Source organism: Gopherus flavomarginatus, chromosome 2, assembly GCF_025201925.1.
Source record: "Gopherus flavomarginatus isolate rGopFla2 chromosome 2, rGopFla2.mat.asm, whole genome shotgun sequence".
In the NCBI taxonomy this organism is placed as follows: Eukaryota; Metazoa; Chordata; order Testudines; family Testudinidae; genus Gopherus; species Gopherus flavomarginatus.
Window position 1 is genome coordinate 141785208 of NC_066618.1, and position 24394 is coordinate 141809601.

The window sequence follows — 24394 nt, forward strand, 5'->3', positions numbered from 1 at the left end:
GTTTAGTTTAGTCTTTGCTGCTGATGTTATTTAAGTTATACACTGATGTGCTGCATAATGTACAAGACACAGATAATCCTTTTCCAGCAGATGTCCCCAAAACACAATAAATTAAACCTGTTGCAATATAATTTTAATAAAAAATGTCAGCTTTTACAAGGAATTTGTCATGTCCTGATGTACCCTAAAATTTTAGATAATTTTGAGTACTGTAATAAATGAAGACTTAAATGAAACCATTACATACCATCAGATGTATCTGTCTGTGGAGTGTATCCCTCAGATAAATTAAAGGTCCCATTATCAGTCCAAGATACCTCTGATACATCTGTGTCAGACACCGATAGCTCTTTAGCAATAACTGTAGGACTAATCTATAAATATATAAAAATACATGAAATGTGGCATTCTTACACTCAGAGAATTCATTTTACAGTTAAATTAATGCCTAGACACTGAAAAACAATGTAATGCATCCTGCTTGTGATATCACACAGACCAGGAGTGGGCAAACTACAACCCAGGGACTGCACCCAGCCCTTCAGACATTTTAATCTGACCCTCGAGCTCCAGTCGGGAAGTGGGGTCAGGGGCTTGCCCAGCTCCACGCGGCTTCTGATAGCAGCAGCATGTCTCCCTTCTAGCTCCTACACGTAGGGGCAGCCAATGGGCTCCTTACGCTGCCCCCGCCCCAAGTCCCGTCCCCGCAGCTCCCATTTGCTGGGAACCACAGCCAATGGGAGCATCAGGGGTGGCGCCTGCGGACGGGGCAACGTGCAGAGCTGCCTGGTCACATCTCTGCATAGAAGCCGGAGGGGGGACATGCCGCTGCTTCTGGGAGCTGCTTGAGGTAAGCGCTGCCCGGAGCCTGGTCATGAAGTACTGATGGGCACCTCCAACTTGTGATCATGTGGGAATTTGTGACTGAGGTTATCCGCTATCGAATTCTTAGTGCTGGGAGGTAAACCGCAGACAAACTGACGTTGTGAGAAAAGTACCAGTTCCATAGTCTCATTGCCTCCGTGCACAGGGAGGGTGACCGCCCACCCCCGCACAACGGCTATTTTGTCTTGTTTAGGAGCTTTGTATGTGATCCTGCTATCAGAGGGAGGAAATAGGTGCAGGCATTCCTGACCACTCTCAGTTTGAGGAAATTGATGTGTAGAAGCCATTTAAATGTGCACCCCACCATATGAGTGATGCGTAGATGGTAAGGAGCAACAATGGTGATGTCTGCAAGAGGGTGATCACTTTGCATGTATTGGCTGGGTCTAAGACAGTGGTGGAAACCCGCAGCCTGTGGACCACGTGACTCATCAGGGTAATCTGATTGCGGGTTGCGAGACATTTTGCTGATGTTGACCATCCCTGGGTACAGCCCCCCGCAGCTCCCAGTGGCTGTGGTTCACCATTCCCGGCCAATGGGAGGTTCAGGAAGCAGTTGGCCGCAGGGATGTGCTGGCTGCCACTTCCCGCAGCTCCCATCGGCTGGGAAAGGCAAACTGCGGCCACTGGGAGCTGCGGGGGCCATGCCTATGGGCTGTCAACATCAGCAAAATGTCTCACGGCCCGCAATCAGATTATCCTGATGGCCCACATGTGGCCTGCAGGTTGTCCACCACTGGTCTAAGGAGTGCTGGGAGGTAACACACACTTCCACCAGACTATGGAGTTTTTGATCTTGGTAGATAGTGACAGGGGTTTGTCCAGCCTGTCCCCGTTTGATCTGTGAACCAAACTGAACTATAGTTGGAGGTATCACGTGGAGTCTGGTGTGTGGTACCACAGCTGTTCCTGCCACCATATGCCCCAACAGTTAGAGGCAGTCTGGCTGGTATCTGGAGATTGTATTGAGCCGTGTCTATGAGTGAGACCAGGGATAGGAACCTGTGTTGAGGTAGGAAGGCTTTGGCCTCTAGAACATCGAGGTCGGCCCCTATGAATTCCAGGTGCTGCACTGGCCTGAAGGTTGAATTCTGGGTATTGATCTGTAAGCTCAGTTCTGTAAACAAGTGTATTGTGGTATTGATGGCTCAATGAGCCTCCTGAAATGATCAGGCTCTGTGGAGATAATTGTCCAGGTATGAGTAGATCATTATCCCCTGCAAGTGTAAATGAGTTGCTACCACTGGGAGAACTTTGGAAAATACTCTTTGGGCCAATGAGAGTCTGAAGGGAAGACTCTGTATTGGTAATGGTCGTGTCCCAGAGTGAATCTGAGAAATCGTCTGTGAGCCAGTAGGATCAAAATGTTAAAGTAGACGTCCTGTAGGTTGAGGGCTGAAAATCAGTCTCCCTGGTCCAGTGATGGAAAAATCATCGATAATCTGAACATCTTGAACTTCTGAGCTTTGACAAACTTGTTGAGAGCTCCGAGGTCCAGCATGGATCTCCAACCTCTCTTTCTTTTCGGTATTAGGAAGTAACAAGAGTAGAACGCCTTGCCTCATAGATGTTGAGGTACTCGTTCTATGGCTCCTAACTGGAGGAGTCTATCTCCTGTCATAGTAGACTCTTGTGAGAAGGGTCCCCGAAGAGGGACAGGGAAGGGTATTGTGGGGTGGTAGGCAGGGAGGTGAAGTGGATGGAGTATCCGGATCAGATGATCTCTAAGATTCATCTGTCTGATGTTACGTGTTCCCAGGAACTGTGCAATGCTGCCAGATGGGTGCATAATCATAGTCAGTTCCAGGGAGTGGTCTTGTGGCACCTCAATCTGCCCATCAAAAGTGGTGCTTACAGGCAGGGGACTGGGTTAAAGACTGTGGACTGGATGGCTTGAACTTCAGGAATTTCCCCTTTTTTCTTTGCGTCTCATAATGGCGTTGTTATGGGAATTGAGTCATATATGGTCTGTGTTGGGATTGGGCGCTAAACCGTCTCTTTTGCCCTGGTGTATAAATTCCCAGCAACCTGAGGGTGGCCCTGGAATTCTTCAAGGTATGGAGGTAGGCACTGGTCTTCTCAGCAAAGAGCTTTGCATCCTTGTAGGAGAGGTCTTCTATTGTGGTCTGCATCTCATTTGAATCCTGACAACTGGAGCCATAACACCTGCCTCATCACCACAGCTGTGGAGATGGATCTAACTGCCATGCTGGTGGTGTTGAGGGCTGACTGTAGCAATGTTTTTGCCACTAGTTGTCTCTCTTGAATGATGGCCTTGAAGGATTCCCGATGACTCTTTGGCAGTTTATCAATAAAGTCATTCAACTTATTGTAGTTTGTGTAATCGTATTTTGCTGTGAGCGCTTCATAGTTGGCAATGCGGAATTGTAAGGACGACGAGAAATACACCTTCCTGTCAAATAGATCAAGGCACTTCCTATCCCTGTAGTAGTATGTTGCCCTGGAATGGTGTTGTCAGATAAGGGAATTCATGGCATCTACCACGACAGAATGGTGGTGGGTGGGAGAAAAGGAACTCTGATTCCTTTGTGGGGACATAATATTTCTTGTACGCATGCTTGCACATTAGGGCTATTGATGCCGGGGTTTGCCACACCATTTTAGCCAGGTCTAAGACAGCTTCATGAACTGGGAGGGCGATCTTCAAGGAGGATATCAAGAAGCTGGTGACCTCCTCCAGTGGATGGAAACTGTCTACTAAGGACAGTTGTAAAGGCATGACCGCTTCATCTGGGGAAGAGAATATGGCTTTAGATGTTACTTCTTCGTCAGCCTCTTCTTCCTCCATTTCCTGAGGCTCTGAGGCCCTAGTTGCCGTGGCCAAAGGAGTGTTCTGGGAGGGTTTTCGGGCAAGGCTTGAAGCTTGCGAGGCAGGCTCTCAATGTGCCACCTAAGGGTCCCAAGTATGACCATTATGGTGGCATAGGGCCTAATGGAGGTTCCCATAGGTGGCTGTACCAAGATGGTGCTGGTATACCATCTGCTGGTACATTCCCAGATCCTGTTGATAGCTGGTCGCATATGGATCTTGGGAGGAGTCCTGTGATACTTCCTCTGGCTCACTGTTTGACCCCTCACTAGATAGTGGATGGGCATGCAGGGATATCCTCTGTGCTCAGCAAAAACATGATGCCTTGACGATGGTACTGAGCGGTGGAGACTCAGGTGCAGAAGTCATGCAGAAGTCTCTGGTCTGGTGGAATTCTGCTGGTACTGATCCTCCTGGTGTCAGGGAGATGGAGACCTTGTCTGTACCGGTCTCTCCGGTGCCAGGTGGGCTACTGTCACTAGCAGTACCGAGGTTGACTTGCATACTAGGAGCATCTTCCTAGGATGTTTGTCCTTATCTTTCAGTACTGATAATTCAGTGCCCATGCCCAACGGGTCTATGGGCCTGTGAGTGGTACTGGATACCAATGGTTGCCTTGAGGCGTGAGTGCCGGATTGTGATCCCGGTGCCGAGGATACTGAGTGAGATGGCTATTGCCTATGGCTATCCCTAGGCTCACTGAGGGGACTTCCTGCTCGTATTTTTGACTTGAGAGAGGAGTTCCCATTCCATTTCCTCGACCCACTGTCCTTTCAAAGTTGAAGGCTGTGGGGAAGACCGTCCATCAGAAGATTGAGGTCAAAGAGCTGCCTCCATGAAGATATCTTTTTGGTGAAGCTCTCTGCCTTGAGGGATCTCTGCCAGAGCTGCTGGCAGAGGGTACACCTTTGTTTGATGTAGCCCTTGCCAAGGCAGTTGATAAACTGAAAGTGCTTGTTCGCAACAGGGATCACCTTGCTGCAAGTGCGTCACTTCTGGAAGCCAGGGAGCTGGGCATAACCTTTTTTGGGGGGAGGGGTTGTCCTCCTGCCCACGAGGGGGGGGAAGGGGTTGACAAAAGAATAAAATCCTTTTTTTTTTCATTTCTTTTTTTAAGGCAACAGATAAGAAAAGCAAATGAAGAAAAGAGGCTTCAGAGGAAGCTAAAAATTGCAATTGTAAAAGGGGTTAACGATCTGTGAACAGACAGGTAATGGCTCTGTCTCTAGCCAGGGGAAGTTGAGAAAGAACTAAGGACAGTTAGCCTGTGCATACTGGCTAGCCTCCTGGCGCAGCAGGAGGAGAGACAATGCATGTGCTGGCTCAACAGACACTGCTACCAAAGTTCTCCTATCAGCAGCACAGGGACACAGGCACACCTACAGTGGAGCATCCACATGGACACTACTTGAAGAAGAATGTTTCTTTACATATTTTGAGGTTAGAGAGGGGGTGCTGCAAAGAGCAAAATGAATCTCCTCTACAATGATGTCAGTTGGGCCTCTAGGCACTATTGTAATACTAAGAAGAATCCGTATCTCCACTCCTGAGAAGTGGGATAGATTCAATTGCTGTGAAATTCTGGTATAGTCCTTATGCAGCCAATACCATAGGGGTGTAACATCTTGTAGCTTCTCCAAATGAATAGCCCAGTGGGCTACAGATATTTGGGGGACCTGAAGTCATAGATGTCGTTAGTTTCTGGGTCAATTTCTCAGGATGGAGACAGTGAGAATCACTTTTAGAACGTGATGCACATGGCTGTGTTCCTGGTCAGCAACAGCATGTCTCTTATTAGGAGGAAAAAAACTAGTCTTTCACAGAGCACAGAGACCAAGAGAAGTTTTCATACTCTTCAGTGCTTTTTCACATAAAAGAGCTGACTAAAATCCAGTCACCTTAGGACACAGGGCTGATATGTCTAATTCACTGTCATCTTCTGTGGATTTTGGTTTTGCAGTTTCTGAAAGAAAGAAAATTACAGTTAGTTATTTTCTATCTATCCTGATGACCAAGCATTTCTGAGTTATTTCTATTGTCTCTGTTGAGTTACAGCTCCTTAAATAATTCAATCATAAATAAATGGGCTTCATTTGTTAACACAATGAATGATTCATATATTATATACAATAAGCTGGTGGTGTAAAACGAGCTGACTGAGAAGCTGGATATTTATTGAGCTATTATTCTGTAGCATTTATAGGAGAGAGAACATTCGTCCGCACTGTCTTGCCGCATACTCATCCGCCTTTATTATGTTTATTTCTTTTAAAAACCTGTTGTTCCTTGCTGTGTGAAGTGCTTTGAGACTATACATCCCTGAAACTACATTGTGAGTACAAGTTAACACAAATTAAACAATTCAAGTAACTACAGTTCAAAACTGTGCCTTCCACATAGCTAGTCTAGTGTTGAGATGGCTGTATTTTATGGATTTAAAACAGGCAGTGGGTATGCAAACTATGCTATTTTCATACTGATTAAAATGTATGTAATTTCTGGATATGTATATATAGGTCTTCATGCACAGGATTTTCCCCTCCTTTTTACCCACTCATTCTTCCCCCTGCATTCATCCTAACTACCTTCAAATTTGCACTGGAAGTGACAAAGTAGGTCTGGTAGTTTTTGTTGGGTCACAGGTGTCTCCAATTAACATACAAAGAACACACATTTTGCCTTCACCCTTCTCTGCCCCTCTCTCAGAAACAGTCTCATCCTCTATCCATTTTTTTTAAAGAAGGAAGTTAACTGGAAGCAGCATTATAGCCTAGCAGAAAAGCTGATAGACTCCTGGGCCCCTCCAAATGCAATTTTTACTTTTCTCTGATAGCACCCCCAATACATATTAAGATGAAGAAAAACAAAGCTGGGGAGTAGTGCACTGCAAGATGCATGGTTATAGGGCACAAAAAATTTTAAATGAATGTGCATTCTACTGATCTAACATTTAAGTGACTGAAGAGTCAAGCTCCATAAATACATGCAGTGTGCGCAAGTACAGTTGTGGGAAACATAACATTGTAGTTCCTGGTTTTCAGCTTAAAATTACAATATAAATGAAAAAAATATCAATGAGGTAAAGTTAACAGAAGTTTATTAATAGAAATTTGCTTCTGACAGATTTAGTCCTTAACAAAGCCTACAGAATTTACTGTAATCTATGTCTGAAAGGAACACAGGTGTGATAAGAATTCTTATTTTAGATTTTCTTTCCTAGCTAAATGATAGTTTTGATTTATTTGTTTTTTGGACTGTCTTATTGGAATTCTCTTAAATGTTTATTGAATCTTTGGAAAAAAGGATATTTTAAGTGTAATTTTTTTCCTGTAGTCTAGCTGGAAAAAAGCAGATGCTGATACTGGGTCTGGATTCCAATCTCCTAATGTAGGTTGTATCCCTGGTTCTGTCATGTACTACTTTGTGTCCCTGGGTAATTCTCTAGATCTATGTGCCAGAGTTTTCCTCATCTACAAAGGGAATACCTTTCCCCAAGGATGGTGTAAAGCTTAATTACATTTGTTTTTGTAAAGCTATGTAAAATCTTACAATGAAGGTGCTAAAGATGCATTATCAATAATAGCCTCATACTAATGACAAAACACATTTTCCCAACATCACTTGCTTTCTCCCTGTAACAGGGTGCACGCCGTGCCCCGTAGGATTTGGCCACTTGGCCCCGCTCCTTAAAGACTCAGGGACACTCCAAGCTGGTGCAACACCTGTGCTCTTCATTTTGTGTCCTTTCTCCATCACCAGTTTCTCACTATTTACAGGCTATTTACACGGCTTTGCCTCTGACGGGCCTGACCAGCAACAAACTAGTAGGCTCACACATTTAGTGGGAGACCCTGCACAAATTGTTCTAGGATTATCTGGACCATTATCTCTCCCACTGTTTGGGTATCGGACCTTAACCACCACATGGCCCAGCCCATGAGCTTCTGGGCAAACGTGCGGGGCCATAAACCCCCTGTCCACTGCGCCACCCAAAACTTCTGCTGGTACTTTTTGGCTGACAGTCCCATCTGGTCCATGACTGCCGCCTTCACCGCCTCATAATCTTTGGCCTATTCATTAGTTAGGGCCTTGTAGGCAGCCTGCGCCTCTCCGACCAGATAGGGGGCTAGTCTTAGGGTCCAGGTCTCCTTGTACCATTTGGCGCCCATGGCTACATGCTCAAAAGTGAACAGAGAGGCATCGGGGTCATCGGTGGGGCCCATCTTACACAGCATCAACCCTGGTGCATGGCTGCTATCACCTCCTGGGGGACTCCCCAACCGGTGAAGGAGCTGCTGCTGTACACTGGCCTGCTCCCTGATGAAGTCCAGGAGGGTCTTTTGTTGCTTGGCCTCCCAATCAAGTAAGACCTGTCTCTTAGCCCAGTGGGACTGCTGAAAGGCCTGCAGGGTTTTCTGCAGCTCCTCTTGCTGCTTCACGAGCCACTGCACTGTTCCCTCCATGCTCAGGTTTCCACTCGCTGGCAGTAGCTTTGAGTCCTGGACAAGCCCCCACGTGTAACGGGGTGCATGTCGTGCCCCATAGGATTTGGCCTGCTGGCCCCACTCTTTAAAGACTCAGGGATGCTCCAAGCTGGTGCAACACCCATGCTCTTTATTTTGTGTCCTTTCCCCACCAGCGGTTTCCCATTACACCGGTCTACAATTTTTGAGAAGTCGTCTGCTTCAGAGATAAAATGTGATATTTATTATGTATTTTGATATGCTGAATTCAAATATGACAATTAAAACAACTGATTGGCTACTGTTTAAGATATTTAAGTTTTTACATTTTATGTCTATGTATATTGTGTAGATAGTAGAGTTTTAATCATAAATTGTAAACCTAGGTCTTTTCATGTGTTTATGATTGCTTTACATGATAATATTTCACCCGTCCTGTTTATGTAACACTTTAAAAATCAGCAAAAGGGTTATATAAATAAAATTTATTATGAAACAAAAGGCAAAAAACTATTCTGTACATAGTTTAGTCCTATTCAGTGTCTACTCGGCGCTTCTTGGCTTGTCTCTTGTATTCATTAAATGGAGCATCTCTTGTCACTGTCCAGCAATAGTCTGCAAGCATTGATGGGCTCCATTTGCCCTGATAGCCTGCCAGGAGATTCCACTGCTGTAGTGTGGAGCCCAACAGCTCTGCCTTACTCTTGGGTAGTTCCAAATCCCTGACAAGGTCATTCAGTTCACCTTGTGTTATAAGGTGTTGTCATAAACAGATAGCTAAGGGTTAATGTCTCTTTCACCTGAAGCACCTGACCAGAGGACCAATCAGGAAACCGGATTTTTTCAACTTTGGGTGGAGGGATTTGAGTGTCTTTGTCTTTGTTTTCTGGCTGCCTGCTTTCTCTGAGCTTTGGAGAAGTAGTTCTACTTTCTAGTCTTCTGTTTCTAAGTGTAAGGACAAAGAGATCAGATAGTAAGTTATATGGTTTCTTTTCTTTGGTATTTGCATGAATATAAGTGCTGGAGTGCTTTGATTTGTATTCTTTTTGAATAAGGCTGTTTATTCAATATTCTTTTAAAAAATTGCCCTGTGTTGTATCATCTTAATACAGAGAGAATATTTGTACTTATTTTTCTTTCTTTTTATATAAAGCTTTCTTTTAAGACCTGTTGGAGTTTTTCTTTACTTCAGGGAAATTGAGTCTGTACTCACCAGGGAATTGGTGGGAGGAAGAAATCAAGGGGAGATTTGTGTGTTGGATTGCTAGCCTAATGTTGCATTCCCTCTGGGGGAATAGGAAAGTACTTTTTGTTTCCAGGATTGGGAACAGAGAGGGAGATTCACTCTGTTTGGATTCACAGAGCTGGTGTCTGTGTATCTCTCCAGGAGCACCTGGAGGGGGGAAGGGAAAAAGGATTATTTCCCTTTGTTGTGAGACTCAAGGGATTTGGGTCTTGGGGTCCCCAGGAAAGGTTTTTCAGGGGGACCAGAGTGCCCCAAAACACTCTAATTTTTTGGGTGGTGGCAGCAGGTACCAGGTCCAAGCTGGTAACTAAGCTTGGAGGTTTTCATGCTAACCCCCATATTTTGGACGCTAAGGTCCAAATCTGGGACTAAGGTTATTACATGGTGGCAGCGGTGGGATATAGACAGAACCCAGAAGCCAGTAGAAATATTATATTTTTCTTTTCTCTGCTAAGGGCTTTTTAGCAAAGAGAAGCAGTTGGTTTTAAAAGGGAACCAGAGAGAATTTTTTTTTTCTGCTCTCTCTCGCAGTTTGTGGCTTGCATGTTAAGGGTCTTTTGTCATGCAATAGCCCTCCCATTAGGAGTCAAGTACCAGCACTTATAGGCATGCAAATAAAGTGGTTTTTCTGGTTTCCCTTCATTGAACATTAGCTAGAAAGAGAAAAGGAAAATTAGCTAAAGGCACTGTTGCTAGGCAAACTTCAGGAGGCAACAGAGAACCTGCAGTTCAGAAGATAAACACCGGAGGGCACCCCAACACAAGAAAACAGGAACCATGACTTCTAAGGCAAAAATTGACGCCGAAGAACAAATCAAAGAAGCTGAACACAGGCGACAACTGGAAATAAAACAAAAAAAGATGGAGATGAAAGAAAGAGCAGAACAGATCAAAGAGGCAGCCTTCCAAAGAAAACAGGCAGCCCAAGAGGCAGCACACAAAAGAAAACTAGAAGAAGAAGAGGTGGCCCACCGCCGAGAAATGGAAAACCACCACCGAGAAATGGAAAAACAACAAAAAGAGAATAAAGAGAAGGAAAAACAGAGAAAACATGAACTGGAGTTGGCAAAAGCTGGGCTGCCTGTGCCAGCCAACCCTAACAACCCGGCGCCAAATATTGCTCCACAGCACAGGAAATTTCCCACCTACAAGGCAGGTGATGACACCGAGGCCTTCTTGGAAAATTTTGAAAGAGCCTGTCTTGGGTACAGCATTCCCGAAGACCAGTACATGGTAGAATTGAGGTCACAGCTCAGTGGACCTTTAGCAGAGGTGGCAGCTGAAATGCCTAAGCACCAAATGAATGACTATAAACTTTTTCTAACCAAGGCCAGATACAGGATGGGGATAACCCCAGATCATGCCCGTCGGCGCTTCAGAACCCAAAAGTGGAAACCAGAGGTGTCATTTCCCAAACACGCCTACTACATTGCAAAAAACTATGAGGCCTGGCTAACAGGAAACAACATTCAAACCTTGGAAGAACTGAACCTCCTCATACAAATGGAGCAGTTCTTGGATGGTGTTCCTGAAGACATCACACGGTACATACAAGATGGAAACCCCAAGAATATCGCTGAGGCGGGGGAGATTGAAGCCAAATGGATGGAACTGGCAGAAAGCAAAAAAGCTACTGTCAAGGGAAACGATTACCCCAGGGGGCACACAGACCATAAACCCTACAACCGAGGACAGCCAAAGACCCCACATACCACCCAAGTAAAGCCACAGATACCCTACCCTTCAACCTCACCAGTCTCCAGTAACTCACCTCGGCCCAGTGACCCATCAGATGGAAGATGCTTTAAGTGTAATGAACTGGGACATATCAAGGCCAAGTGTCCCAAGAACACCATGCGAGTGCAATTCATTACACCACCATCACACCAAAGATCCCCAGGCCCGGATGCCTCTCAAATACCCTTGGAGCGAAGGGAAAATTTGAGAGTGGGCGGAAAGAAGGTTACTGCATGGAGAGACACGGGGGCACAAGTGTCAGCTATCCACCAATCCTTCGTTGACCCCAAATTCATCAACCCAAAGGCCAAAGTAACAATTTACCCCTTCATGTCACAAGCTGTAGACTTGCCTACAGCTCAACTGCCTGTCCAGTACAAAGGCTGGTCAGGAATGTGGACTTTTGCAGTCTATGACAATTATCCTATCCCCATGCTACTGGGGGAAGACTTGGCCAACCAGGTGAGGCGGGCCAAAAGAGTGGGAATGGTTACACGTAGCCAAACCAGGCAAGCTTCCAGACCCATTCCTGTTCCTGAACCGTCCACAGAGGCCCCGTCTGTGTTACCAGAGACCCAGACAGAGGTAGTGGACCCGGATTCCATGCCTACCACTGAAACAGCCACAGCATCTCCAGTCCCAGGCCCGGAACTGGAACAGCAACCAGCACCAGCAAGTGCAACTACATCTTCAAACTCAACGCCAGAGGGCGCCAGCGAGCCAAAACTGGCAGAAGCAACAGACAGCCATACCCAAAAGGCTCAGCCAGAGCCTGAAATACCCTCAGGTGCACCAGCGGAGAGCGGTTCACCAGCACTGGAAACAACCCCATCACCTACATCGCTTCCAGAGGGAACAAGCCCAAGTCCACAGTCTGAGGAAGAACTGGTGACCCCAGCCTCAAGGGAACAGTTCCAGACTGAGCAGGAAGCAGATGACAGCCTACAGAAAGCTTGGGCGGCGGCACGGAGCACCCCACCGCCTCTCAGCTCTTCTAATCGATCCCGGTTTGTTATAGACCAAGGACTTTTATACAAGGAAATTCTTTCTGGTGGACACCGGGAAGAATGGCAGCCGCAAAAACAGTTGGTGGTTCCAACTAAGTACCGGGGGAAGCTCTTAAGCTTAGCCCATGATCATCCCAGTGGCCATGCTGGGGTGAACAGAACCAAAGACAGGTTGGGGAAGTCCTTCCACTGGGAGGGGATGGGCAAGGATGTTGCCAAGTATGTCCGGTCTTGTGAGGTATGCCAAAGAGTGGGAAAGCCTCAAGACCAGGTCAAGGCCCCTCTCCAGCCACTCCCCATAATTGAGGTCCCATTTCAGCAAGTAGCTGTGAATATTCTGGGCCCTTTCCCAAAAAAGACGCCCAGAGGAAAGCAGTACGTACTGACTTTAGTGGACTTTGCTACCCGATGGCCAAAAGCAGTCGCTCTAGGCAACACCAGGGCTAACACTGTGTGCCTGGCCCTAACAGACATCTTTGCCAGGGTAGGTTGGCCCTCTGACATCCTTACAGATTCAGGGTCTAATTTCCTGGCAGGGACCATGGAAAAACTGTGGGAAACTCATGGGGTGAATCACTTGGTTGCCACCCCGTACCACCATCAAACCAATGGCCTGGTGGAAAGGTTCAATGGAACTTTGGGGGCCATGATACGAAAATTCATCAACGAATTCTCCAATAATTGGGACCTAGTGTTGCAGCAGTTGCTGTTTGCCTACAGGGCTGTACCACATCCCAGTTTAGGGTTTTCACCATTTGAACTTGTGTATGGTCACGAGGTTAAGGGGCCATTACAGTTGGTGAAGCAGCAATGGGAGGGGTTTACGCCTTCTCCAGGAACTAACATTCTGGACTTTGTAAGCAACCTACAAAGCACCCTCCGACACTCTTTAGCCCTTGCTAGAGAGAACCTAAAGGATGCTCAAGAAGAGCAAAAGGCCTGGTATGACAGACATGCCAGAGATCGGTCCTTCAAGGTAGGAGACCAGGTTATGGTCTTGAAGGCGCAACAGGCCCATAAGATGAAAGCATCATGGGAAGGGCCCTTCACGGTCCAAGAGCGCCTGGGAGCTGTAAACTACCTCATAGCATTTCCCAATTCCTCACTACAGCCTAAAGTGTACCATGTTAATTCTCTCAAGCCTTTCTATTCCAGAGACTTACAGGTTTGTCAGTTTACAGTCCAGGGAGAGGATGCTGAGTGGCCTGACGGTGTCTACTACGACGGGAAAAAAGACGGTGGCGTGGAAGAGGTGAACCTCTCAACCACTCTGGAACGTCTGCAGCGGCAGCAAATCAAGGAGCTGTGCACCAGCTTCGCCCCATTGTTCTCAGCCACCCCAGGACGGACTGAACGGGCATACCACTCCATTGATACAGGTAATGCTCACCCAATCAGAACCCCACCCTACCGAGTGTCTCCTCATGCCCAAGCTGCTATAGAACGGAAGATCCAGAACATGCTACAAATGGGTATAATCCGCCCATCTACCAGTGCATGGGCATCTCCAGTGGTTCTGGTACCCAAACCAGATGGGAAAATACGCTTTTGCGTGGCCTACCGTAAGCTAAATGCGGTAACTCGTCCGGACAACTATCCAATGCCACGTACCGATGAGCTATTGGAAAAGTTGGGACGTGCCCAGTTCATCTCTACAATAGACTTAACCAAGGGGTACTGGCAAGTACCGCTAGATGAACCTGCCAAGGAGAGGTCAGCATTCGTCACCCATGCGGGGGTGTATGAATTCAATGTCCTTCCTTTCGGCCTTCGAAATGCACCCGCCACCTTCCAGAGGCTGGTAGATGGTCTACTAGCTGGACTGGGAGAATTTGCAGTTGCCTACCTCGATGATGTGGCCATTTTTTCAGACTCCTGGCCCAAACACCTACTACACCTGGAAAAGGTCTTTGAGTGCATCAGGCAGGCAGGACTAACTGTTAAGGCCAAAAAGTGTCAAATAGGCCAAAACAGAGTGACTTACCTGGGGCACCAGGTGGGTCGAGGAACCATAAACCCCCTACAGGCCAAGGTGGATGCTATCCAAAAGTGGCCTGTCCCAAAGTCAAAGAAGCAGGTCCAATCCTTCTTAGGCTTGGCCGGATACTACAGGCGATTTGTACCCCACTACAGCCAAATCGCTGCCCCACTGACCGACCTGACCAAAAAGACCCAGCCAAATGCAGTTAAGTGGACTGATGAGTGTCAAAAGGCCTTTACCCAACTTAAGGCAACGCTCATGTCTGACCCTGTGCTCAGGGCCCCGGATTTTGACAAGCCATTCCTAGTAACCACAGATGCATCTGAGCGTGGTATAGGAGCAGTGCTCATGCAGGAAGCAACAGATCACAACTTCCATCCTGTCGTGTTTCTCAGCAAGAAACTGTCTGAGAGGGAAAGTCACTGGTCAGTCAGTGAAAAGGAATGCTATGCCATTGTGTACGCCCTGGAAAAGCTACGCCCATATGTTTGGGGACGGCGGTTCCAACTACAAACTGACCATGCTGCACTAAAGTGGCTTCATACTGCCAAGGGGAACAACAAGAAACTTCTTCGTTGGAGTTTGGCTCTCCAAGATTTTGATTTTGAAATTCAACACATCACAGGAGCTTCTAACAAAGTAGCTGATGCACTCTCCCGTGAGAGTTTCCCAGAATTCAGTAGTTAAAAAGTGTTCTTAAAATGTAGAAGTCTGTTAGTTATATACTTAGGAGTATATGTAAAGGTGTATGTGTTGTATTAATCTGTTTATTTTCAAGTTCTAGAAGGAAATCGCCGCCAGTGAGCTTCCCCACTGTCTGCAATTTGGGGGGCGTGTCATAAACAGATAGCTAAGGGTTAATGTCTCTTTCACCTGAAGCACCTGACCAGAGGACCAATCAGGAAACCGGATTTTTTCAACTTTGGGTGGAGGGATTTGAGTGTCTTTGTCTTTGTTTTCTGGCTGCCTGCTTTCTCTGAGCTTTGGAGAAGTAGTTCTACTTTCTAGTCTTCTGTTTCTAAGTGTAAGGACAAAGAGATCAGATAGTAAGTTATATGGTTTCTTTTCTTTGGTATTTGCATGAATATAAGTGCTGGAGTGCTTTGATTTGTATTCTTTTTGAATAAGGCTGTTTATTCAATATTCTTTTAAAAAATTGCCCTGTGTTGTATCATCTTAATACAGAGAGAATATTTGTACTTATTTTTCTTTCTTTTTATATAAAGCTTTCTTTTAAGACCTGTTGGAGTTTTTCTTTACTTCAGGGAAATTGAGTCTGTACTCACCAGGGAATTGGTGGGAGGAAGAAATCAAGGGGAGATTTGTGTGTTGGATCGCTAGCCTAATGTTGCATTCCCTCTGGGGGAATAGGAAAGTACTTTTTGTTTCCAGGATTGGGAACAGAGAGGGAGATTCACTCTGTTTGGATTCACAGAGCTGGTGTCTGTGTATCTCTCCAGGAGCACCTGGAGGGGGGAAGGGAAAAAGGATTATTTCCCTTTGTTGTGAGACTCAAGGGATTTGGGTCTTGGGGTCCCCAGGAAAGGTTTTTCAGGGGGACCAGAGTGCCCCAAAACACTCTAATTTTTTGGGTGGTGGCAGCAGGTACCAGGTCCAAGCTGGTAACTAAGCTTGGAGGTTTTCATGCTAACCCCCATATTTTGGACGCTAAGGTCCAAATCTGGGACTAAGGTTATTACAGGTGTGGTTCGGAGGAGGAGGAGGGGAGCAAATGTGGGTCCTGTGACATTGATGGTTCAGGACCAGAAGTTTCATCCTCTTCCTCTTCCTCGTCTGACTCAAGTGAGAATGATTCTGGTGCATCAGGAACCCGCAGTCCTTCTCCGTGGGGTACTGGGCGTATAGCTGATGGAATGTTTGGATAATGCACAGTCCACTTTTTCTTCTTTGACACACCTTTCCCAACTGGAGGCACCATGCAGAAGTAACAATTGCTGGTATGATCTGTTGGCTCTCTCCAAATCATTGGCACTGCAAAAGGCATAGATTTCCTTTTCCTGTTCAACCACTGGCGAAGATTTGTTGCACAAGTGTTGCAGCATATGTGTGGGGCCCACCTCTTGTCCTGATCTCCAATTTTGCAGCCAAAAGAAAGGTGATAGGCTTTCTTAACTATAGTGGTTATACTGTGCTTTTGTGATGCAAAAGTCACTTCACCACAAACATAGCAGAAGTTATCTGTACTGTTCACACAAGTACGAGGCATCTCTGCTGACTTTGGCTAAACAGAAATGTGTCCCTTTGCAAAATCAAACACTGACAAAGAAGAGAGCACGACACTGTATGATTTCTAGTGCTGATATAGGGCAATTTGTTCAGCAGAGTGATGTAAGCTTTGTTATGATTGCATCATCCATGACTTCTAGGAATAACATGATGCAATTCATATCATGTATGACGCAATACCAGCTTCAGATTGCATCATTCATTGTTTTGCCTAAAAAGCAAGTACTGTCCAAACCCAGTCATATTTATTCATAGATCCAGTCAAAGATGTATTTTAGTCATCTCTGATTTAAACTGAGATCCCTTTCCTTTATAACTCACTTATCCTCCGTCATTCCCAAGTCAAGGGTCGTATATACTGACCCAATAGCAGATCTGGAAAACTAGAACCAATCAACAATTTTAAGCATCATTTTCGTTCTCAGTAACCCAGAATTAGTAAAGTTGCACTACATTTATTTCAGAAGCATTTTGGCTGCAGAGCAGTGTTATTTACAGGCCATTTACACAGTTTGGCCTCACTCCGGCCTGACCAGCAACAGACTAGTAGGCTCTTTCCTCCCTGTGAGCCTGACCTTTCCCTCCCGGTCTCCACCCCGCCCCCTTCCACTTCCAGCCTTTTAGCTCCTGTTAATGAAGCTGGCAGATGTGGGCAGCTTCCTGGCAAGCACTGGCTATTTACCCAGCCCCAATCCATTCCCCTGATTGGGGCTGGGGTGGCGGGAGCTGATTAAGGGCTTTCCTAGCAGCACCCTGCCACACTCCCTCATGTGAACAATCAAATAAGCAATATCATAATTTTGCTCATATAAAGATGATCCAGAATAAAAGTTTATCTGAGAAAATCTGGGATGAAGATGGCATTTTTTAATTCATCTTCCTCATATTTCAGTGTCAGAAGTATTGCCTTTTGATTTTATATTATAGTGCAATTTCATGGTTCAAAAATAGTTGAGTATATTATTTCATATCCTTCCCAGCAGTTGCTTTGAGACCCCCCCCACACCTTCCACAATAAACATCTTAATAAAATAAACAACAACATGCACTTATACAGTATCTTTTAGTTCAAAGGATCTCAAACTGCTTACGCCTCACAATACCTCAATCGGAAAACACAGACACACAGAGGTTATGTAAATTGCCTGAAGTTGCACAGTCACTAGCATAATTTAGATGGGTTAGAATCTAGGAGTCCTTATTTCAGAAGCCTCAATCTAGTCACTATACATTAGGTGCTTTAATGTGAATAGAACATATGCATTTGGAAGTACATGTTAACTCTGAGTAAGGTGGCTCGATTAATGTTTCATACTTTAAAACTAGCAGTTTTCCTAAATATATGACGTGATGGGGCGGATCAAGTCTAAGAAGATGAGAAAACTCCTCACCCCATCCTAACCGGTCAGTCTGACATACTGTTTCAACTTTGCTCCCACCCATTAGTTTAGAATTCCAATAATGACAAGTATATTCATGCTTGGTTTAAAAGATGAACTGTGATGATTACAATATGAGCAGATTTTTGCCTAATTATAGATATATAATATTTGATACTGCATATGGGAAAAACTAAACAATCTCTCCCTCCTCCCCCTCCATATTAGTTACTTACCAGACCTCTCTCTCTTCTTTTGTTTGATATAGTCCCCAATTCCAAAATCCAGTTTCAGCAGAACTGACTTGATTTTGTTGCATATCTTCTGCCCAAGTTCATTGCACTTGAACAGCGGACATAAAAAGGCACACAGTACTGTAACACAAAACCAAGATATAAACAGAAAGGTTACTTAAATATTTATGTTTAAATCACTAACTAAAGATTACGCCATACATATAAAGAGAATTACCTTTACATAACTTAAAACAACAGTAAATGCCACATCAGAGAAGTTACTGGTCTCAGTACAGTTCCTACTGATTACTGGTCCACATCACAAAAATTACCATTATATTCAATCAACTGGCTCCTGTTTTCATAGTCTCTCTAGAAGGCTGGGCACTTAGATCAAATTACCCTCTCTTCTGCCCCCATAAATGCATTCTATTGAGGTCAGGGTAGGCAAAGCTTTCCACAGCTGCTGCCTATGCCATAATCTATCTGGATAAACAGAGCTTTACTCTCTAGTAACATCAATCCAAGCCTTCTCACAAGGACCTAAATTTGCCTTTCAAAATACATGAGTAATAATTAGTCCTCTTCATCCTAATCTTTTGTCCATTCCAAGTGTAAATCAGAAGCAAAATGATATCCCTATGACACTTCCCCGGGTAGCCAAGGTTGTGAGGCACCTCACCATCACCTGTTCTTAGTGTGAAGAATTCTTGTCTGTATCTGCTGTGGATCCGTTTCCTGAAACCAGCAGCATCTGGTGGCACAAGCACTACCTTTCAGACCTCTCTCTTTCGGTGCAGGTTAGCGATAGGCACACACCAACCCATGCGTCCTAGGAGTGTTCCCTACAGTCAGCCCTTTATTCACTGAACTCTCACACAACTACCAGGTCTGGTGTTCCCAACGGAACAGGACACTGCAGCTTACTAGTTATACCTTAGAACACAGCTCTGCTAAACACACAGCACTTAGATATATTTACAGAGAAAAGAAGTATAACTTCATTATCAAAGAACAGAAATTCAAGTGACAGTGAGTAAGAATATTGGAAACAAATGGTTTCATATAAAACAAAATCATAACATGCTTTCTAGAGACTAAACTTAATTAATAAGTTATCCTTCTGTCTAAAAAAGCTTATCTCACCCAAAGTTCTCTCAACATTCTCAGCCAGGCCTGGTTGAGACCCCTTTTCCCTTAAGCAAATTTTGCTATCCGACTTCCTAGGTGAAGGATGCCAGTGTGTCTCTTTGCACCCTTAAATGTACCAGCACATACCTTTGATGTGCATCTCAAGATGGGTTTCCCTGCCCCTGTCTACCCCACTATTTACTTCTTCCTGTTCCTTTCCTCTCTTTGAAGAGTTCAGGATCCTTCATTAGCATTTGGTTCAGACTGGTGAGTAGATTACCATTGTGAATCAGACACAACTTCATTTACATGGAAACACAAACATTTCTTGCCGGAAAGAAAACCAGTTTCTCCCTGTTCCTGGTGACCAGTCCCTACACATAGACCTTAAGAACATAATTTTCAGTGTACATATGTAACTCCATATACAACATTCGTACATGCATTTTGCAATGATACTGACAACCAGCACGACAGAGGCTTTTATTAAAGAGCTCACATGACACTCTTTTGGTGAACCAGAATGTAAATACCAGACCCAGGGCATTCCTCTAACTGTTATGTACCACTTAATCCTGCTGTCACTTGGCATCAAGAGGTCCCTGGGTCACAATCACAGTCTGATTAAAATATATATATTTAGGCAAATAAAATCTTTAAAAGGAGAAAAACAAAGCAAAGTCACTAAAATGTAGTGAAAAATGTTACCAAGTAATGGCCCTGACTGAATCCAACTGATGTGCATTTTGTCCCACTTACTCTGGAGAAAGTTTCTGCTGTTGTAGAAGATCAATCTATGTCAATCAGCAAGTTTAACCGTTAGATGAAATAATATTGCTGGTGCTGTCAGCAAAAATACAAAATGTATTTATATACTTAAAAGAAATCCGTGCTTCGTTAATTTTGGCTCATCCCAAAATAGGATTTAAAGGTGTGGTCTTACAATGCATTCAACCAGTAATTGCTGCCAAGACCAGTATCATAATAGATTTATAGGGTAACTATCTCCCATTTCTATATATGCTGGGGAAATGGCGGCAGATAATATATCAACTGTTAAAATGTCATTATTTGTTTTGTTTTCTGTTTCTACAGTCTGCTTAGTTTCACTTAAATCTCAGTTCTTTATTAATAAACTTATTGTTTTATTATAAATTCATTTCAATGCTGTTATATTAAAGTGAGGTGCGCATCCTCAGGTGAACCAACAGGTTGATGTATATTCTGTCTGTTTGGAAACAGCACACTTGGTAATTTCTGTGAGTGTCCAGGGACAGGATCTGGATGTCGTAGGGAGAAGCTTCTAGAGAGTTTTGGAACTGAAGTAGTCCAAGGGTTAATCTGCAAGACAGTTATGACTGGCAGAGTCCTGAGGAATATGTGAGGCTGGCTAACAAACTGGAGGACAAGGAATTGTCACTCGGTTAGGCACCAGAAGATCCCTCTTATGCTTAGGCAGAGAAGTAACAGGGTGGCTTACAGTTCTGGATACTCCAAGAAAATATCACAACCTGTTTACTGTGCCTAACTTAATGGGCCAGGATCTCTGATTGGGGCTTCGAGGTGTTACCACAATATAATAATATTACAGGCTTGTAAAACATTGAACTTTAATTCCTGTTCCTAGTCACATGACATCGGTCAGCGTCACAAAAGAGTAACCACCTACCATGTGACGGAGTCAGTATTCATAAACTCCAGAGGTTACTATAACATATTTAAAGAAAATATTGAATGCAAATAAAACATAATATAAACTAAAGATAACCCCAAACAAATACACCCAATTAACAAAACAAATAGAAAGCTCTAGGAGGAGGTAATGTATTGGACATTTGTCAATAACTACTATCTCAATGAATTTCTGATCACATGACCTCTTGTTCTAAAAACTGTTACTTCTGCAGTGGTCTATTTGTATCTGAGATTGGATCCACATTGTGTTTGCTGCTTCAGGTGATTTTCCAGTCAGTGACTCTGTGTGTGTGCCATTTCTGTCAGCACAGGAGTACTATCAATGGCATTCTGGATGTCCGGGGGGGGGGGGGGGGGGAGCCAGTGGCCTCCTTGATTTTGAGTAGATATTTTCTATTCCTGGTATAGGACAGATCCTTGGTGCTAAAGGTATAAGTCATTATCTTAAGAGGGTGGTAGCCACATTTTTTTGCGATTAATGTTCTCTCCCAATTGCAATGGGGGTAAACTTTTGGCATTCTTGTTTTATTAATTCTGTATAGCTGATATATAGCTCTTTTAGAACAAATAAAGGTTTATTATATTTGACTCAAAAAGCTCGATGTAAGCAGAAAGGTTTTTGTTCTTCTGCCTGTAAACCTTTGTATTGGTGATCTTAATAAATCACTGTGCTGTGTGCTGCAATACTCCAACAGTGCTAAATATAAATCTCTTAAATCTGCCAGGGCTCCATCATTATAATAAATTTGGTAATGGTGGTAATAATTCTTTTAATAATCCTTGCTATTTTCACTGAACTTTTCTGCTAACCCATTGGACTATACCTATTAAGGTCCTGACATGGTGCGCTTGAACTGATATCACACTCCAATGCAATGGATTAATACACGCATCAGCCTCAGTTTACTCTGTTTTTCCCCCTCCTTAACTAGGAGTTCTCTTGAAAGGACAAGGCACTCTCTCACAGCAGCAGAGACTGACACCAATATGCTGGCAAAACAGAGGCATCTGGGTTTTTTTCCATATAATTTACTCAGCTCTTTACCCACTCTTTTGAATTTTTTAAAACTCCATTCATATATAAAGAACAGCACTAGATGACAGTATGGACACACAATACACTACAGTAGTTGGTGGCATAATTTGTAAAAACAAAACAAACAAACAAAAAAACCCAGTAGGGGTAGTGGGATGATTTTCCATGGAAGAGACATCTCAGTGAGATATAGCTCACAGCCCACCATCAGTGTTTGAAGACATCATTTGCTTTCTGAGAAAGGGAAATGTACTGCTGAAAGATGGAAATCATTGATAAAGTAAACATCAAAACCAGCACATTCTAACCAGCTCCAGACATTGTGGGATAGGACTGTATGGTTTCTCTTCTATGGGATAGCAACATTATAACAACAACTACTTATACCAAGTGACTAACTATAGGGAATTTGTGGTCATGGTAGCATATATTTTTATTCATGATCATGTTCTCTTTTGGCATAAACATGTCTCTCTCTGTATCACTGCCTAAAAGATATCATACAGTTGTGCCATGATGTGCCAGAATTTTAACTGAAATTGAAAAATCTGTAACCTGACATCCATATAAAACCATCATCGATCAAGATCCATATACAGAACTATTTATTTAAAAAACGGACTGTATGTTAGACTGCATAATGAACACACAACATGCATAAGACATGACTTGAAAATAAAAGACTATACTTACATAGAAAGTAGGAGAGTACAATTCCAGGAATGTAACTACCCAAGATGGTGAAAAATGTACACACACTGCAGACCAGAAGGCAAAACTGAAAACAGAAGAGATCAGAGATGATAGTTAGAATTCATATTGCTATGACATTAAATATTTACACTTTGTGATAAGAACAGTTCCCCAGCAGGGTAATATTCTAGTTTAAAAGTACAATTTTGAAGATTTTTTATCATAATTGCAATACAAGTATTACAGTAAGAATTAAACAGCCTATTTTTGGGTGATTAGGCTATGTCTCAGGCGGTATTATAAAAATAAGGCTTCTTCCCTCCACCTCCCATATGGAAGTTTTAACAACCTCTAGGTCATCACCAGTCAGGAAAACTGAATACAAAGAATATCAGAAGGAATACAATAGGCAGTAATAACAGGTGCTCGTTTTGTTAGGTCACCATTTTCGAAATCCATCTGAAAACTACAACTTTTTTTTTTTAAACTTAAAACTGGGGGTTGATTTCATTCATAAAAGGAAGGCACTGACAAGATCTCGCTAAAGCCAGATATAGCTTTATGCAAATTAAGTTGTAATTTACTTGACATTTTCATTGTTTTGTCTTGTATAGTGCTAACTCTTGGCACTTGTCAACATTGTACAACGTATCATTATGGAAGCATCAGTTACTGCTCTATAAATGAATCTGAATTTTGCATATATAAAGAAGGAATTTAATCTCTGTTGTGTTTGAAAAATACAACGTATCCTCCCCAAAACTACAGTACTTATTTTTAGAAAACAGCATTAATTTTCTGAGAATTTACAAGCTTATTAATTAAATTATGAGATAAAATTAATTAAGAAGGAGATGCACGCACTATCAAACTTTATTTTTTCTCTTATGGTCTTAACAATAGAACAGCGACAACATCAGGGGAAAAGAGGAGGAAAAAAATCTAATGTGTCTTTAAAAATCAGTTTTGTCTAAACTGAGACCTCAAACACTAAAATGCCTTAACTACTCCTGGGGGAATTCTGTGCCAAAAAAAATAAAAAGTCTGTGCACAATTTTTTGAAATTCTGCAAAATTCTGCCTATTTTATTTGTCAAAATAATACAATACAATCATGCCAGTTTCAATTATTTTGGTAATTTATTTCAAAATATCTGTCAGTAAGTATGTCTGTAACAATACAGACCAAAAAAAGATTCTGGTAATTTTTTTTTGACAAATATACCCCATACTAGGCATATTAATACAGAACTTTGAGTAATTCATTTAAATTACAATACAGAACTATATTTCCTACATCTATCAGAATGAGTGAAAAGCCTCAGAGGAGTTGGGGTAACAGAGGAGCTGATAGACAGGGAAGGAGCAGATAGAGAGAGGAGGAGCCTGGAGTGAACCTGGAGGGTTGTTAGGTGGGGGTGGAAAAGTATGGAACAGGTTTTTTTGGGGGTGGGGAGGGGCGGGATTGTTAGGGAGTTGGTGAGGTTCCCCCATGCAGACCCTGGCTGACTCCAAGCCTCTCCCATTCAGTCAGGCACATCTGCCCCTGTCCCCAAACCTCCCTCCTCATGTGGCTTTGCACCCCAACTCCCATTCAGCCGCTGGCTCAACGCTGCTCCCCCCACTAGCCATTCTGAACCCCAGTCTGTGAATCCTCCCACCAGCCCCATGTGCCCCACTGTCTGTCCTAGCCTGGCTCTGGAGGCAGATGCTGTGATGAACCTCTGCTCCGAGGGGAATTCTGTACCACTGTTCATGTACAGAATTTTTTTCCCACAGAAAACACATTGGGCCCCAGCAGAAATGCAGCACTTCGTTTTGCCCACCAG

The 24394-nt window shown here is 43.7% G+C and overlaps 1 protein-coding gene across 6 annotated transcripts in view; it reads right to left on the bottom strand.

Annotated features, from left to right (window-relative positions):
• The window catches only part of RETREG1 (reticulophagy regulator 1), a 114293-nt gene that overhangs the window by 6442 nt on the left and 83457 nt on the right, over positions 1–24394 (bottom strand). For all 6 annotated transcript variants that reach the window (XM_050937505.1, XM_050937503.1, XM_050937502.1 and 3 more), the window contains 4 exons: positions 22567–22651; positions 18012–18149; positions 5614–5678; positions 248–374 (listed from right to left, as the gene is read on the bottom strand). In XM_050937505.1, coding sequence (XP_050793462.1) covers positions 248–374; positions 5614–5678; positions 18012–18149; positions 22567–22651 — 415 coding nt within the window. The remainder of the gene's footprint in view (positions 1–247; positions 375–5613; positions 5679–18011; positions 18150–22566; positions 22652–24394) is intronic.